The sequence below is a fragment of the Nicrophorus vespilloides genome, unplaced genomic scaffold (assembly GCF_001412225.1).
Source record: "Nicrophorus vespilloides isolate i.1.1-1 unplaced genomic scaffold, Nicve_v1.0, whole genome shotgun sequence".
In the NCBI taxonomy this organism is placed as follows: Eukaryota; Metazoa; Arthropoda; class Insecta; order Coleoptera; family Silphidae; genus Nicrophorus; species Nicrophorus vespilloides.
In genome coordinates this window covers 1-18421 of record NW_017099403.1, presented here as the reverse complement: position 1 = coordinate 18421, position 18421 = coordinate 1, and the positions used below count along the sequence as shown (strand labels likewise).

Here is an 18421-nt window from a genome sequence, read left to right as displayed (position 1 = left end):
CAAACATTCAGCTTTCATATGCATCTTTTGGATTATTTAAAAGTATTATAGTTTTCGAGAAAATCAATGAAATATGAAAACACTGATTTTTCAAGCATTTTTTCAAATTTGAACGCTAATTACAGCCAAACGGATAAAACCACAGTAATATATCAATACTTGCTACATTCCCCAAACATTCAGCTTTCATATTCATCTTTTGGATCCATTCTGTCTATTACAGTTTCTGTTTCAAGCATTAATTTTATTATTTATATATAAATATATATATAAATAATCCAATCTATTGGTTACAAAACCGCAATAGTTTTGATTAGATAAACTTATTTAAAAAAATATGGTAATCAGTATAAATGCTCGATGAAATATAAGTTGCGCATTTATAGTCCATAAACAATATTGGGCACTGTTTCGATGGACGCTTAAACACGGAACACTTAAAAGAAATCAATAATATTCATACGGTGAACTAATGGAAGGAGAGAAATAATTCAAAACATTTTAGTACAAACCACTAAAGAACACACACATTTGTTTCTCAACTATGTTTTATTTTATACATTTCTAGTTTACCGTAGGAAGAAGTTATTTTTGTACTATATTTGCTTATATGTTGATTATATGAAGAAACAAAGTTGTAGAGCAATTTTTTTATTTTGTTAAAGTTTTACTGTGACTGAGAAATTTTTATTTTTCTGTTATTAAAAACGATAATCTTTCTAATTTTCCTATTAACTCTTTTATAATATGATTTTATTTTATATAAAGTTTTTTTTGAAAATTATCATGAAAATTATATTGTGAAATATTGGTTGAAATTGAAATTATGTAGTGACTAAATTCAGTTTGTATCTTAATATGTTTTGAGGCAATTTTACGTTGAGTGTATTAAATATAGAGTGGATTCGAGAGGTTTCTGCTCTGATTGAGTTTGCGATGAGGACAACAGGTATTGCGAATCAATACACCCGGGAAACGCGAAGGGCGAATATTGTTTCTCTTCCAATTAGCTTCAGGTTTTAGATTTCTTCAACGTTCGTGCCTTTGGGGAGGCGATAGGAAAACTGCCGAATCTATTTATAGTTGTTATTTTTGATGAAGGCATGACCACCCCATGCGATTCTGCCATTTGATTAATTCCTGTAGATCGGCCGCCTTTGCATTGATTTCCAGCGACCGTTTTTGACGTTGATCCGATCATGTCAAAGGGAATCAAATTTGCTCGCGTCACAAGCAAGTGTGGAATGGGGCAGCATCATCATTGTCATCATCATCGTATCGAATCATGGTTTTCTCGTGGGGGGACGGCAAACACTGGAAAATAGGTTACGATGGCGGCGGAAGAGTTGCAGATGATGGTGGTGGTGGTGGAGGCGTCGGGGGAAAGGGCGTCGCGGCGCACCAACATCGCTCCGGCGTCGCGGCGACCAAAACCCGGCGGAGCGAGCAGTGCAGATGCGACCGATCCTGCGTTGCCGCCGGGAAGTCATCAGCGTCTCATCAGAGGAAGAAGTGCTGCAGAGCGATGGAACGCAAGGAACAGCTGCGGCTGGACTTCGAGCAGCAGGAGCAGCTCAAGAATCAGATCGATGACTTCAAGAAGGATCCGGAGAAGATGCAGGATTTGAACGCGTTTCTCGACGACGTCGTCGAGAAGGCTGCGGTGGAGGCCACCACACGCCAGCTCAAGAAGTCCAAAACAGTTAGTACAGAGAATCATAACATCATCATCATCATCATCATTAGTTTGCTGCACATTAAATAGAAGCCCGTTTTCATTCAATCAAACAATACAAAACTAACTATTTAAAGGCATCTTCATCTTCAATACACATAAATATTTCAAACTTTAATTAATGAAACGACAATTAATTTCTACACTTATGAAGACAATTCATACCATAATAACTAAAACATCGATAGTAATAACATATCGAAGCCAATCAATATAATGAACTGGTAATAATCATAACAACAGTAGCTTGTTGCGCACGAAATAGCTCATCTTCATTCAAACTATAATATGTAACAAAACTTTACAAAATTTATTCCCAGAAATTATCAGGAAGTCTCTTAAACTCGATGTAGTCTAGACGCTTGAATAATTAATAAGAAGTTAAAATCAAGATCCAAGAATAATATTGAACACTTATGTTCAATTATTTAGTTGATTACTTAATATTTTATTATTTAAACATAATAATCTACATTATTTTAAATTGAACAATTTTAGAGCAATTACTGTTTATCAAATGTAACTTTAATTTTGATGTTGTTTTAATGATGAAAGTACTTTGTTTAGATTTCAACTAATGCAATTAATATTTATATAATTACAACAATTAACAATGAAGGATAAATGATATGTTTAATGAGCTGTTTCATGTGCAATTGTGTAGTGGGCAAAATCAAATTAGTTGCACAATAATTGCTTGTTATTGTATATATTTATTTCTTTATTATTATAACGTTGAATCGATACCTGAAAACCCAATTTTATTTTTCCATTTTTCCAGGACCCCTTCAGCGGCTTGCAAAGTGAGTATCTTTCGAATTTTGGAGCGAAAACCTGTGGATCAATAGTCCGAGCGCATGACCCATCATTGACGTGTCTTTCCGTTGCACCTCGCCGCAATTCCCATCGTCTGTTTGTCTCTCTCACACTGTTTTTCCATTGCGTTTCGCAGAAAAAAAGAAAATTATGTCCTAGATCTCATTAAAATTGCATTCAATCTTATATAATTTACACAATATGAAAGAGAATTTAATAAGAAAAAAAAACATTTCAGTTTTAAAAATCAAATTGTTTTGCAAATTTGTGTTTTGTGCAAAATTTGGATTACTTAAGAACTTAATTTTGATAATCAAATTTACAACTTTTACTTTATTTAATTATCTAAGATGTGTGTGTTGTAAAGTTTCTTGTCAATTGAGTCAACAAAACATTGTGAAAATGGACATTAGTAGACATTAATGAATGTCTCGTTTTTCGGTCTGATTCTCTGTGTTTTTCTAGATGGGAGCAAACGCATCGGTGCGTCTATAAACAAGGCGAAAACCTCTGCAAAGACGTTTGCAACGCGCGTCTTCACGGCGATCTGCAACTGCACCAATTCAGTGAAGAGCGCCGTCATCAACAAGCATTAGATTCGAAAGGAAGCCGGTCTCTCTCGCGAACTTTCTGCAAAAACTAAAAAAAAAAATCCCCACACAAAAGAAAACAACAAATTGTATAATCAACACAACAATATTCAGACTAACTTTTGGTCAATTACGTACAAGAACAACAGCAACAAAAAATTGCACAGGAATTAAATTTATGATTTGTCTATCTTTTTGATGAGATTTTATGCGTATTTATATATACAAGTGGCGAGAAGGGTACATAATACATATATATATATTTACACGTTATTGATATTTCGATCCGGACGTTAAAAAAAAAATACAGGAAATTGACAATCAACGGCGACGCGAGAGGATGAAGTAATGAGAAGAAGGGGTTGAAATTGGGGGGTTTGTCTTCGGTTCCTGCCTACTTTGCAAATAAAACCATGAAATAATAATCCTCGATGTGTGTTTTGTGTAGCAATAAAATTCTATGGATGTTATTGTTTCTTAGAGTTTTAATGTTTTGCGTTTGTCGGTGTACAAAAATGAATCTATATAAAATGAAGAAGATGATTGTGTGATATAACTATACATATGTATAATTTTAATATAATTTAAATCTATTTTATCTTAAACGAGTAAAAAGTCTTATAATTATTCAACCTTTCCTCAAATTATATTATTTCCCATTTGCGTTAAAAAAACATAATAAATATTAATAGTAAAGTACAAATACATTCGGTTATGGTCAAATCATTAATATGTTTACTTTGTAATCATTGAATAATGAATATGAGTAAATATTTGAATTCATACAAATTACTTTAGTTTGATGGTAAAATGTTATAAGTTAAACTTAAAACGTAATGTTTTTATAATCATCAAATACTGTTCATTTGGTAGCAGCATGAAGAAAGAACGGGAAGAGGAGTATCTGCTGGCAATGCAAAAATTCATCTCGTTTCTTCACTTCACCAAATACGACGATCCCAAATTCCGTTTGCAAACCTTGATCTTCATTGCTATAATATTGTTTCCAATGATTTGCTGTATTTTCCACGTCTTCTACGTTGAAGGTGATTATAATAACATTGGCGAGATTGTTTTATTTTAATATTTATCTTAACAGTCTTCACTTTAGATGTCCTTTTAAAGGATCTTAGTTTGGAACTATCTGGTGTATTGATATTCAATCTCAACGTGTACTTGTTTATTAAAAAAGGACAATTGCGCGATATTCTTGGAAAAATCATGACTTTCGATCACGGTCGGACGCCGGAGAGTTTAAAGAAATTGGATCAAAGATTGAATAAGTTGGTTCAGAACATATTCTGGTGGTTCTTTGTACCATTGAATATGGTAAAAGATATTTCGATTTACAGCAATTTCTTTACTTTTTCACCGTGCCCTGAGCACGTGAACACCTGGTGCGGATTACTGATGGAAGTGGTGAGATCTTTAAACAGATTAATTAATAATATTGTGACGGATTTTCTTTAGGCTTTTCCTTTCGATGTGTTTTATTCTCCTGTGAGACAGATTGTGTGTTTCTTTCAAATCATCGGAGCTTTGGGTCTGTTTCTATCTGCAGTCTACATAGTATTATATTCATGTTTCATGCACGATCTCCTTGCACACAGGATTAAAATCATGAAACGCGACATCTCGCAAATTCCGTTTATTAAGCAAGGTGATGCTCGTCGAAATTATTTCAGAACTTTTGTTCGACACCATCAAAAGGTTATAGGGTAATTAAAAAAACTTAATTTTTAATTACAGATGAATAACAAAGCTATTGCAGTTACAGCGAGCAGCTCAATGATATAACTGGAACCATGGGATTCGTGTCAGTTTTAATTATGGCCACGAATATCGGTATCCAATGCTTCATACAGATGAGAGTTAAATAATCCAATAAATGTTAAATCATTTTATTTATTGTTTTCTTTTAGAAATTTGATACAACGACGATGATACATTTATCTGGATATTTCTTATGTTTGATGGCCCTGTCATCATCCAGTGAAAATTTAGCTGAACACGTTTGCATACTACTAATCCATTAGATGATTACACAAATAACTATTGCGTTTTCAGTCTTCGGATTTAGGTCTGGTCGTGTTTCAATCGATTCCTTACGACGGTTGCGTGCGTTTGCAGAAAGACATGATGTTCGTTATACAGAGATGCAATAAACCTTTGATTTGGAGCGCCGGAAAGTTCGGCCCATTTTCCAGGGCTTTAGTAACTGGGGCAAGTGTACTTTCAAAATCAAAACAAACCTCATGAGTTTTTCTAATTTATTTCAGATTTTAAAAAGTGCTTTCTCTTTAATCAGTATTTTTCCATATCTAGAGAAATAGGTTTGAGTAAAATCTAACTTATCACAATATAATCGATGCAATTCACTGTTAAAGCTTATACTAATCATTGTAATAATAGATTTAATGAAAATCACAAATAATCAGTTACAATTGTATAATCACACATTTTCACCACAATTTTAATTATAACGTTGATTAATAAAATAATTTTAAATTTAAATTACTGTTTGTTAATTTGGTTGCATGCTTTTAAAGTACAAACCATATTACGTGCTGCTTTTCCATCTAACGGATAATTTTACAACGCTGTAGTTCAGCTGTTTTGGCGCTGCTCAAATTTTCTAATTGTTCTATAGGCAACCAAATTCACTTATTATCAATTGATATATAATTGCGTAATTGCAAAGAAAGTAATTAGTTATTACTTATACTGATTAAACAAATAATTACCAAGATAAATACAATTAAATTTAAATTATTTATGTAAAATTTGCTTTCAAATAAATTATGTATGAAGAATGTTTGAAATTATTATAAAACTTATTAATAAGTTTTGTTTACATTTAAAGGATTTTGATTAAGAGCGTGAAAAGGGAATACCATAATTTTAAAACCTGAAAAAAAATGAGCTCTGGATATTTTTACTTATTCTGGATATTGATCTTACCGAAAGCATGAAGGGTCTGCTGTACGTTGTGAATTTACCGATGCGTAAAGTCAAAGCAACGTTCGTCCTCGTCATCATAAAAAGCATGTCCTTCTGTAGTTTCAGATCCCCGTCCCAGGGAACGGATCCGAAGATAACAAACGAGATATTTATACTCTGAAAGATGTAAACAGTCTGAAGAACTTGTTTCAGTGAAAAATACTAATTACATTTTCATAAAGATGCTCTCCTGCTGAAGCGCTCAAATGGAGCGGAATGAAATACAAAACGCCGTGCCAAAACGGCAAGTATTCAAGTTTCTGAAAATCAAAGTAATTACTTCAATTGGAAGATAAAATGTTTTAATTAGGTTTCACCACGATGGCTTCGCACGATATTAAGCTCAGGATAATTGCGGTGATGCAAACGTATAACAAGTAGAGGTTTTCCGAAAAGTTTGATAATCTAACAGAAAATCTGCAAATTATGTATTTTGATTATTTAACACTGTTTAATGATATGATTAATTACTCTATGATATTTTGATGATATCTGATGCAATACTTCATATGCTCGTTTCTAGCCCAACCGCGCTCCATTGACCTCAACTCCATCAGCAAACTCTTTAAATGTATGATGCGATGCACTATGTGATCGCTCATGAACGTGGTGAAGATTATGATGTAGATAGTACCGCAACCAATACACGTACCGGTCGTGTTCACTATAAGAACGATGCATTCCCTCATCGGAAAATAGAAAATATCGAAAGGATATACCTGAAATAACTATTTAATAAACTGGAAAAGAGAATTAAAAAAAAGATACGCACTAAATTAACGGCTAAACCGCATCTGTTGACAACATGATCTGGACAACGTTCAAACTTAAATTCTCTTGTAAAAGTGTGTAACAGAACGGCGATGTAGGAAGGTATCATCCAATATCTGATGAGCAGTTCCGAAATGCGATTGAATTTTCTATCTAAGACGAGAACAGTTTTGGGTTCTTTGAAAGACTTAAGATCACCTAAATCTTTTAGTAAAGCTTTGACGTCGTCGTGTTTCAAGTAAAAGTAGATTTGCACAAGCATTCCAAAAACAAAGCCGACAATTATGGATAAATCAGTAGATAGATGATTGAAGCTAAATCCGAAGTTATCTTAAAAAGAAAACGATTGATCAAATCAATCAAATTGAATAATATTAAATATACTTATGTAATATATCATATGGCCGATGGGACCGTACAGGGTGAAACATGAGGCTACAAGAAAACTTATCCCAATAAAGTAATGCAGTTTAGATTTCGTGTCCGTCCAAATGGATAAAAAACGTAAAACGTTGACGGGATGCTCCAATAACTTGACCATTTCTGCTCTACAGTAAACCGAAAACTAATCTACTCTCAGCTTACTTAATGGCTTTAAGCGTGATTGCCTTGCTATTAGATTTAATGGTCGCATTACATTACATGGTATTTATCAATAGAGTGACAAGTGAATAGCAAAACCTGAGTATCTATTAAAAGTAATTAAGTAATGATTATGGTGATTCAAGATTATTCATAGGAAACCTGTAAAAAGAAGACATTGGAATAGTCGACGACACCACCCAACCGCATGACCAGCCGCTTTTGGCTTCGGATCATCATGAAGAGCATATCCTTCATCAATTGGATATCGCCATCCCAAGGTATCACCGAGAACACAGTTTCGCTCACATCCAAACTCTTAAACATGATAATAACGTATAAGATTATTAGAACTCCTTTAATATACAATTTTGGATTGATTGAATTAAATCACGAGCGTTTCATTTAGAAGACTTACATGGCGTTGGATGTGTTCACTGGTTAAGCTTGAGAATAACATAATGATAAATGGGATAGCTATATATATAGCGTATAAAATAGAGAATTGCTAGAAGATGAAATATTAAAGGAATTTAGATGCAATCGTATTGCGTACTTTGACAAGTTTAAAAGTGGCGATGGTCATGATGGAAATAGGACCGCAAGCCATCAAAGTTATGAAATAGTAGTAAGATTCGTTCAATTTTTCGCATAGGCTAAAAAAACAGATTTAACTGTGTATGGTTTTAGTGAAAAACTAACAATTTTATGAAATTAATTGCAACACTTACCCGATTATAATTTGATGGTATCGCACGCAAGAAACGAAATGTTCCCTGCGCCTCCACCTATCTTTTACATATTTTATCTGCAACAACATAAACTTCAAGTGTATAATCCTATTGGTGATTAAATCATAGTGGAAACAGCAAAATGTACATATAAATATCGTCCCTATAGTTCCGAAAGTCGAAGAAAGAAACTGCAGGACAAGTATTATCTCACTGTACGGAGATACCGACACCTGCATCCCATAAATAAATTATTAAACCGAGAGAGGATCACTGAATTTTACCTTCTCATAAACAATATAAAAGGATTCGTTGTTCGAATATGGAACAAACGTAAAATTATTGGTAATCATAAGACTGACTACGAGGCAGATGTAAACAATGAAAAAACGTTGCATATATTTTAAAGAAATATTCAATTTCCGATTAAAAGACTCGTGTTTGAGTGGAACGGAGCAGTTCGAAAAATCGCAAACGAAGCTCCAAAGATTTTTAACGGCAACTTGTTTGTGGTAAAAATGTGTTAAACAGATGATAGCATTGGCTGAAGTCACAAAATCCATCATCCTGCGAATCATCAAATCCAAATCGTATCGAGCATCTACAATTGAAAAAGTAATTTAAGTTTCAGTACTCATCACCTATCCACAACTTGAAGTTAACATTGAATATAATCTAATTATTGGGCATATTGAAATCCATATGAGTACTAAACAGAAACCAATCAGAGATTTCTTATTTCCTTCTTCACTCCACAATAGAAACAATTTCAATACTTTTATATTAGTCTGCAACAACTGAAGCCTTTTACCATACATCTTCAATAAATACAAAATTAGTACATTAAATCACAATTTTCCTGTTTATATATACACGTAAATGGGTGCACTTAAAATCTCATTTGCTTGCATAATTCAGGGTGAATAAATCTCATCAACTTACTTAAAACAAAATATATATATGTATTTAATATCTAATTAGCTTGCATAATTCAGGGCGAATAAATCTCATCAACTTACTTAATACAAAATATATATGTATTTAATATCTTAATTAGGATCGGAATAATATGGAAAATGCCATGACTAAACAACCAACTGAGATGTATGGTGAAATCCTTTCTCCTATGCGGGCGCATTTCCAGAATGTTGCTGATATACTAAAATTAAAAGTATTTTAAAACTTTGTGTTCTTCATATCTAAGCACTTACACTCACCCCACTTTGTGTCTATCCATAAATGTGGGGAAAAGCCCCCGGAGGTAAGCACAGGTGCATATTAATAAAAGTACTACAGTGAGAAGACTTTGGAAGTTGAATAAGGCAGACTGCAAGAATAAACACATATTAATTAGGTTTTGAGTAGGATTTCATTTACTCACCATCTTTTTATTAGAAATAAATATTTAAAGTCCTCCAATGTTTACTACTACGCCTGGTTGCCACACGTCAGTGACACGTGGTGCTAACTTCAGTTCGAAGATTATTTGAACTACTTATATTTAAATATTAAAGAGACTTATCAACAGGATGCAAGGGAAACTTCTCTCCTAAGTTTATATCAGATTATACAGGAATTCTAGCTGAAATTTGAATATGTTTATGTAGTCCCATACCTAGTTTATAACAGTACTCATTTATTTTAATATTGGATAGTGATTTTTTGAGTAATGAAAGATATTCGAAAAATCATCATATTTCAGTTATTAATTAACATTACGTAACAATTGTATTATGAAAAGGTGCACTATAAAAGATGTAATAATAAAATACATCAAAAGTTGTAGATTATTTAAATTATTCTGTAAAATTTAAAAATCTTAATAATAATAATATTTTGGAAAAAATCTAATATATTTCAAGACATAGCCGAACCTCGATTACTAATTAGTATTAAGACCACATTATAGACTATATAAAAAATTAAAATCAAAAGTTTTTAATATTTGTAATCTTAAGTTAATAATTTAAAACAAAATTTTGAACAATTGTTTTAAGTTTAGTTTAGTAACGTTTTTATATTAATGATTTATTTTTAGTTAATTTATTTTAATTAAAGTCTAATAATAAGTTACATTTTACAATGCGTATCCGTCTTTGAAAAAGAAATAAAGTTCGTCAACATGCAAGTCTTTTGTATGCATATCGACTGATTTGAATGTGTAATATGGGATGTGACTTGTGTCTGCGGAATTCGAAATTCTTTTATTTTTGTATCATTTGTTTTCTTCGCATTTTCCCATTGGCTGGAAAAAAATTCCATTGTAATTTAGATTTCGTTATGGTTTCTTTAATATTTAATATGGTTGCTATGAAAAAAAAAGTACATTATTTTTATGTGTTTTTCGTATACTTTATGTGTATTTCACAGCTAAATACTGTTATTATTCAATCAATAAGTGTTGGGGCTAATCTAAATTTAGTTTAGCCGTGATTGGAAATTGCATTTAATACATGTTCATCGATGTCGCTCGTTGATGAATTTTTGATATGATGTTAGGTATAGATGGACGCTTAATGTGCCCGACCTATATTTATTAATTAGTCAAAGACTGCTGATGAATGCACGTGCATGCATATATGTGGAAGCCGTGACGCGCATAGGTAGTTAGTGGAGGTAGACAGCAGGTAGATGGGTAACAACCAGAGGTAGAGGTAGTAAGAGGAAGAGAAAACTGGTTGGTCGACCGGCGTCGTGGTGGGAGCTTACGAAGCTCGGGTCATTCGAAAATGTGTTTCGTGTGAGAGGAGAGAGCGTTCCGCGTTTGCACGAGAGAGCCGTTTATCCACGACCGCACAGTGAATCATCGAATACCTTACGTCACCTGAAATTACATTACACCTGCAACATAAGTTGATATCAATAAATTGCAGACAACGTGGGACGAAGAAGAAGAAGAAGTAGAGTAACTGCAAGAAAATGAATCCAGCGTGCTTGGCGGTACTCTTCCTCTCGGTCTTCCTCATAACTCCATGTAAGTGTACACATTCTCTGCCCATCAACATTTCTATGGTAACACCGTCGCCCACAACAAACAATGTTTTGTTGATGTTTGCATTCCGGTCACGCCTCTTGTTTTGCTTAGTTTCTGTTTCTATTTGCCGCGGCAATTCAAATAGAAACAAAAACAAAAGAATGAAATGAAGAAACGCGCCTCTGCGATTACCAATTTATCTACAATTGGACACAACAATAGAGGAGGTCAGAGATTCAGAAAAAAAATTCAATTGATTGCGTCGCATTAATCAATCAATTCAAATTAAAAATCAATAATAAACAATGCTTTAGTCAAGAATTCATCATCATCATCATTGCATATTATTCATCTTCATTGTAAGTTTCTGATTCATAGGAAGTAAACAACATCCTATGAGAGGTTTATTTCTGATTTAATATTATTATTATAAATTTTCCATACTTGTTTAATTTATAATTACAACTCGAGAAATAATCATTTTTTATTATTTCTTTTTAATAAATTAATTAAAAAATAAAAAAGTTTTGAATGTCTCGAAAAACAAACCCGTTTCAAGTTTATTGTATCAATAACAAATATTATTTGTTTATTATTTCATTATTATAAATGTCTTATGTTTTAATTGATAATACTTTATATCTAATGTACATTGACTAAAAACATCGCATTTCCTGTTTAGATCCAACTTCTAATTTTTATTTTTATCATTAAAACTATTCATTTTACATAAATTACGTCTTTTATAAATATACGCTTAAAAGCAAAGAAACTACTGGATTGAAGGTTGATATCTTTGTATGTAATAAAATTTCTATCGGAATGGGGTCGCACTACGTGGTTATGAAACTAAATCGTATTCAGTTTTCTTCAATCCATTGTATTGTAGTTGTTGTAAATTACAAAAATATAACTATATTTAAATAATTAAAGTTCAATTTTAACAAGTAAAATTATTAAAATTTCTCAAAAAAAATATATATTAAATTAAATTAAACTATGAAATTAACAGCAAATTTTATTTGCTCTTTTAATTACTATTTAATCTGTATATTGAGACGTGTAAGTTCTTGAAGTTAAGTATTTAGTTAATGTAATGTAGATTTAGATGCATTCCGCTCGCATTAAAGCCTCGTTATATGTCGGATGCGAAAGCTTTGATCCCAGGAAATAATTAGTGAAATTGACTGAAAGCCACCCCTCATTACCCTTATCCTCGAGCAAAGCAATCCATACACTCCAGTTCAATCATCAAGATCTACAGAAAACGTAGATTTCCAACGGAAATAACGGCACTGTTTCTTTCCGCTAGCTTTTTCAATTCCATTATTTGTTTTGCCATCTCCTCAATCCACACCCCACTCCCAACACCCCTTTTTCCGTTCCTTGCGTCTTTTGTGCACCCTTTTCGCTTCCACCTTTTGTTCACATTTGCACGCTTCGCCGACGATTGTCGCGAAGTCGGGATGCGAGCGAGAGCTAAATAAATAAAATTGTATTTTGGAGGAAACGGGGAGCGCGGATGGAAACCATTATTTCCGTTTCACGCCCCCCGCATTCAGTCAAAAACAGCCGTCCCATCCCACTAAATGGATTAAACGTGTTCGGCACGTATCGATTGCGGGGAAATACTAATTTTTTGGAGGACGAAATTAATAAAAAAACTGGCCCGAAGCCAGTGCATCCTCCCTCACAATTCGAGAGCAAAAAGTCAACAGTGGATACTACTACCGTTGCCTGTCGCTGCCGCTAATGAAGCCCTCCGCCCTGAATTATTCATGACGTTTAAAGAGCAGCCCTTACGGATGTGTCTCTCCTCCGCACTCGCCCGATTTGCATTTCCGACTTCGTTTCAATATTTTACTCCTCCCAGAAGTTTTGCAATCCAATTTAGCTCCTGTCGTCGAAGTTGCCGTACTTCTCTCTCTCTTTTTCTCTCCATTTACATCTCAGATCTATGGGAAGACATTTGTCGTGATCAATCGAGCGTATCGAACTTGTATTTTCTTCTTGCAGCTCTTGGAATCAAATGCTATAGATGCACGGGGACGGACGACGACGATCCCTTCCAATGCAACGAATGGCTCGATAGCGACATCGATATTGTGCCAAAGGGTTGCGATGATGTCTACGATGCTAAATACTGCATCAAGCATACCGGTCGATTCGAAGGTTTGATCAAATCCAATTGATGGTGATTGCTACTAACATACTCCTACTCAAATGGTTCTTCTTTCGCTGGGGTTTTTGCAACCGTAGAATTAGCTCATCGCTTTACTAACATGGGCTTTTCATTTTCTGCTGCCTTCAACATAAAGCGGATGCCATCAAGTGCTTCCAATGCTCGGCCGGTCAGAGCATCAACTGCTCCGACGGCATGATACAGCTTGGCGGTCTGGTGCCGGAAGGCTGCGATCAGGTCTTCGAGGCACAGTATTGCGTTAAATCCACGGGACTCGCTGGTAAATTTAACCACTAACAAACTAATTATTACCGTAAACTGATAAAACGCACTTAATTTTACATTTTAAAATATGTATCAAGAATGAAAGGAATATATTGAAAGATATAAGTTGTAAGTGATATTTTATAATTGTACAAAAAAACGTTATAAATTGAGATTTATATAAATGTTCTTAAGCCACGAGAATTTAAGTTATATAACGATATTATTCGATATTGCAATTTACATATTGATAAAGTTATTTAACTTTAAGTTATATATATTATTGAAATCAGTTAAATTGTGCAAAAATTGAACTAAATTCTACTAAAAAAAGCAAACTAACAGGAGATCAGAATCAGTTTACGGAGATGTAAATAAATTGAATTTTCAAAGGAGCGAGAAAAAAATTAGATATTTTGCAGCATGATATATTATTACTAACTACTAATTAATACATAAAAGTTGCACTTTCAATACTTTTATAAACAAATTGTTAAATAATGTGAGTAACAAAAAGTGCAACTTGTATATGATAAATTGTAATTCTAACCAGACTCGTTTTCTTCACGAATCCTCCACATCCGTCTTCTAATGTAAATCCTTTGCCATTCTTAGGAGGAATCGGAGCGAAAAGATTCTGTTCGTCGCTGGATCTCGGAAACTACTGCAACTACGTGAAGCAGCCCGGAGATAACCTGGAGTTCTACAGGACGTGCGTCTTCACCTGCTCAGGAGACGGCTGCAACGCGTCGAGCACACTCCAATCCGTTCCGGCCTTCGTGCTCCTCCTCTTCGCAGCAGTTTTATACACAGCCATTTCACGATAATCACAAGTCTGATATTGTTCTAGAGAGTCTCAAAAATCCTGTAAATATAGAAATATTCCGATCCTGGATTAAAATAAGCTACGCTAATAACCTATGAACACGTAGAGTAAGCTAAGGGAAATAGAACGATAAGCTATGGAAAATAGAACACAACGTATTTTACTTGGGATTGGGATTATGTTATAAAAATTTTACAGTTACCATTGTTAAAAGTGTTTTTTTTTTGTTTCGTTTCTTATTTTTTTTTATTATTACAAATACGGTAGGCAAAATAATAATATTTATATATTACATATCTCCTTCTCCTCCTCTGATCCTCACATCCTCATTACGTCACTCCTCCTTCGATAAATGGAATTAATGCGATTAATAAAAAATATATTGTATAATATAAATTTGCTCTTCTCTTGTATCACACATCACACTTAACTTTAATACATTTGGGCGCAGAACGGGTGAAGCTCTGCGCGATAAAAAAATAATATTTATATATAAAATTAAATTAAAAAAAAAAGAAAACAATATTTGGTAACAAATAATAATAATAATAAAAATAACATATATAAAATTAAACTAAAGCCCCCATCATATTGTTTTTGTTGTATATTTATATGTATATATATAAATGTTTGTTTCGTTTTCGGAGAGATAAAATTAATTAAAGCATTATATGATTAAAAAACGAAATGGGAACACATTCGTAAAGAAATAAGCCACTCTTCATGAAAGCATTTATCCACCATACGTTATAGACGATGATCAAAGCTAAAGCATAGCTTCTGCGTTATTATTCCTCTTCCCTCGATCAATATAATCATATATCAAGTACGTAACATTGTTACACGTTATCGATGGCAGTGCATCATTTAGACTTAGTAGTAGAGTTTCGATCCTTTGCAACATCATTACATTTTTGATTGTGTAGATTCGGTGGCAATCTCTGTCGCGTGTCTTCCGAGATTTACAAAGATCATCATGACTCCATGATTGTTTGATTTTATGTTTTGTCGTTGAATCCAAAGAAATTAAGCTGGTTGATGCTCCGACGGCGCGTGTCGAGATGTGAAACGTGAAAATTTGTTGTTTTGAATTTGTTTAACTTACGACTTGCACTTCAGCAGGAGCAACCGGTTTTGCTCCTCCAGTTCTTTGACGCGCTTCCTTAACTGCCGGATCTCGTCGTTCTGCCTCACGAATGCTCGCTTCAGCTGCAAACATAACAGTTAGAACCCATAGAGCGGACACGTTGTGAACATTAATATTACCTCGAGTTCCGTGCAAATCGTGTCGTTGATGGTGTTGTTCTGCTTCATCAGGTCATCGGCATTTATGTCCTGCGCGATGTTGCTGAACTTTTGCTGGAGCTCGAAGAACTTGGTGCTCTGGTTCGTCGTCGTTTTCATGTTCTTTTCGATGATAACATCTTTGGGCCGGTAGTCAGGTATGGTTTCCGTGGAGAGGAAAGCGAATTTCTTCTTGTTGTTGTCCACCGAAGTGTTTATGGACGGAACAGAGTTAGTAGTGGGCGTAAGCGGTTTTAAAGCGCGCGGTTTTTGTAAAGGCACATTTTCGCCTAAAACATAAGACATTAACAAATTGAAATTCAATTGTAATTTTGCTATTTTACCGGTTCGCATAGAAATCAGTACTGGCATAGCGTTCCTCCCCGTGATCCAGTCCTGTCCGTTCATAGCCGGTTTAGTGCCGGCAGTGTCAGGGTAGAGATCTTCGTGGAAATGATCGCTTTTCCTTGGTACAATCATGCTGATTGGTTCACAGAGCCCTTTGGTCGCGTGCAACTTGTAGAACCGGAAGATCTCGCAATTGCCAGTGGTCAGGCCTCGCTTCGGCATGAAACCCAAACCCCTCTAGCAACAGAAAACCATTAGATAAACCATCAAGATTAACGCTCGGATTATATGATTACCTGGGGGTTTCCTGAAAGAAATTGGTTCAGGAAGTAAACGTACGGGGCTTCGTCCACCACCTCGTAATACCGGATGTTTCCGTCGCCCTTCCCCGCCAGAAACACGATGTTCGTGTCATGGTCATAATAAGGAAACACTATTCCCGAGGAACTATCTATGGTGTCCGTGTTCAGGGCCTTGCTGAGATCGTTTTGGTCCCAAATCGAATACTGCCGATCGGAATGTCGGGAGAATCCCGTCGTCAGGAGCCGTCCGGTAGCACCGAGGAAAGTCACCTTCGAAGCTTTGGATCCCGAATGACATACGCCTTCCTACATAGAAAAATCGTTTGTATAGAATTGTTCATGTAGTCGTGAGAAAAAGGTCAACTTACAGCGTTGATATAACCGCTTCGAGGTTCAATGATCCTCAACTTCTTGTCTTTGCACGTCGTCGCCAATAGGCTGCCGTCCCTGTTCAAGGACATACTGTAGATAACGTCCGGATGGGAATCGATTATGTTCACGGCTTCCCCCTTTTCAATATCCCAAACGATGACCTGGAATCATGAGATAGGGTATGTTTACTCAACCATTCATTGAATATTTTATAATCAAATTATACTACACTCGCTTATTTTCACATGAAAAAGACATACTTATACATAATTTACAAAAAAAATACATATTCTTAAATATTTAATTACTAAATAAATATTTAAAAACTTTACAATTATTTACATAAACAAAGGAAAAAGAATAAATTTATAATAAAATTGATATGCAGACTTTCGCCTATTTTATGTAATAACCGCAGCGTATTAGCATATAATTATTAATGATTTGATCGACGACTGGGAATTACGTAAAGCGAATTTTGCAAGACGAAGAAAGTCGTGCTCTATTGTTGAACTTATTCGTTCGTAGTTGAAGCCCACGCGATGATTCAAAGTGTACATTATAGAAAAAATAAACAGCAGAAGTAGAAAAAATATACGAGCAATTAACAATTATAATGAAAATAAACGTTGAAAAAGAAGTGAAATTGGATTAGAAATCCGAGACATCTGCTTCGCCGCAACTTTCGTTCTTCTTCTCTTTACATTATATTTATTTATTTTCCTTTTCCTTCACACAATTGACTTTCATATAATTAGCTCACCAAATGATCGAAGCCGGCGCTGAAGATGATGTTCTCCGCGGTTGGATGCCATTCGATGTAGGAGACGCGCCTCTTGTGTCCCACCAGCTCCACCATCCATTCCGTGAGGTGCACGGATAAACCGTCGTCGGGAATGCGCCACAATTTGATCTACAACATAGGATTAAGATTTCAGCTTATTACAAACAAGGATAATTATTAATTATTTACCGTGCAATCGTCGGAGCATGAGGCAATCACATTATCATCGAATGGATTCCATTTGATATCCAGGACGGCACCTCTGTGTCCGGTCACGCGGCTCGCGTTAAAATCCAACCTCCCCGTCTGCAGAAAACACCAAAGATTTACATAGTTTCTATTTAGACAACTAGGAGGTTAGCAGTAATTACGCAATCGATTGGCAGAACGACGAATGCTCCTCCTCCGGCCACCTCGGTGACGATGGCCACGAACTTGGGATTCACAGCACAGAACTGCGAATCGTGGGCGTTCTTCGTTATCTGCACATTGTCGTAGCACTTCTCCCGTTTCGCAGGTTCCCCATAGACATGTCGGAACTTCGAACTCCTCACCCCACGAAACCACAACTACAAAAGTCATATGAACATTAGGAGAAATCGCGCAACAAAAAAATATTTCAGCATCTAGATCAGTGATTCCCAAAGTGGTCTATATCGACCCCCAGGGGTCTATGACAACCTGCAAGGGGTCTACGTCAGCGGGGAAAAAAAAATTTGGGGGTCCATGAAATGAAAATGGGGGTCCACGATAGTGGATCTCAACCGGTGGCAATCGAAATCCAGACGTTCGAAATCGCGACTGTATCGAAATCCCGACTATATCAAAATCCCGACTGTATCTTTTACTATATATGACCA

At 34.9% G+C, this 18421-nt stretch overlaps 5 protein-coding genes across 5 annotated transcripts; 2 read left to right on the top strand and 3 right to left on the bottom strand.

The window, feature by feature from the left end:
* The first annotated feature begins 1100 nt into the window (after positions 1 to 1100).
* LOC108564460 lies at positions 1101 to 3684 on the top strand. Its single transcript, XM_017923519.1, has 3 exons — positions 1101 to 1702; positions 2517 to 2538; positions 3017 to 3684. Exons 1-3 carry the CDS (start codon positions 1286 to 1288, stop codon positions 3145 to 3147), a joined length of 570 nt encoding a protein of 189 aa, XP_017779008.1. The 5' UTR covers positions 1101 to 1285; the 3' UTR covers positions 3148 to 3684.
* Positions 3685 to 5998: 2314 nt separating this feature from the next.
* On the bottom strand, positions 5999 to 6985 carry LOC108564459. The gene is made up of 6 exons (XM_017923518.1): positions 6914 to 6985; positions 6613 to 6860; positions 6459 to 6558; positions 6312 to 6401; positions 6103 to 6258; positions 5999 to 6049 (listed from the first exon to the last, which is right to left on the bottom strand). Exons 2-6 carry the CDS (start codon positions 6828 to 6830, stop codon positions 5999 to 6001), a joined length of 615 nt encoding a protein of 204 aa, XP_017779007.1. The 5' UTR covers positions 6831 to 6860; positions 6914 to 6985.
* A 2178-nt stretch (positions 6986 to 9163) lies between these two features.
* Positions 9164 to 9707, bottom strand: LOC108564461 (protein kish-A). The gene is made up of 3 exons (XM_017923520.1): positions 9607 to 9707; positions 9443 to 9552; positions 9164 to 9384 (listed from the first exon to the last, which is right to left on the bottom strand). Exons 1-3 carry the CDS (start codon positions 9607 to 9609, stop codon positions 9279 to 9281), a joined length of 219 nt encoding a protein of 72 aa, XP_017779009.1. The 5' UTR covers positions 9610 to 9707; the 3' UTR covers positions 9164 to 9278.
* A 1140-nt stretch (positions 9708 to 10847) lies between these two features.
* LOC108564463 lies at positions 10848 to 14867 on the top strand. Its single transcript, XM_017923521.1, has 4 exons — positions 10848 to 11199; positions 13216 to 13371; positions 13518 to 13661; positions 14261 to 14867. Exons 1-4 carry the CDS (start codon positions 11145 to 11147, stop codon positions 14470 to 14472), a joined length of 567 nt encoding a protein of 188 aa, XP_017779010.1. The 5' UTR covers positions 10848 to 11144; the 3' UTR covers positions 14473 to 14867.
* A 214-nt stretch (positions 14868 to 15081) lies between these two features.
* Positions 15082 to 18130, bottom strand: LOC108564458 (coronin-2B-like; the record flags this gene model as incomplete). The annotated part of the gene is made up of 8 exons (XM_017923517.1): positions 15082 to 15680; positions 15738 to 16045; positions 16100 to 16340; positions 16400 to 16711; positions 16774 to 16938; positions 17541 to 17690; positions 17751 to 17867; positions 17933 to 18130. Coding segments are annotated over 8 exons (1599 nt in total), but the record flags the coding sequence as incomplete, so codon positions are not given.
* Between the last annotated feature and the right edge of the window lie 291 nt (positions 18131 to 18421).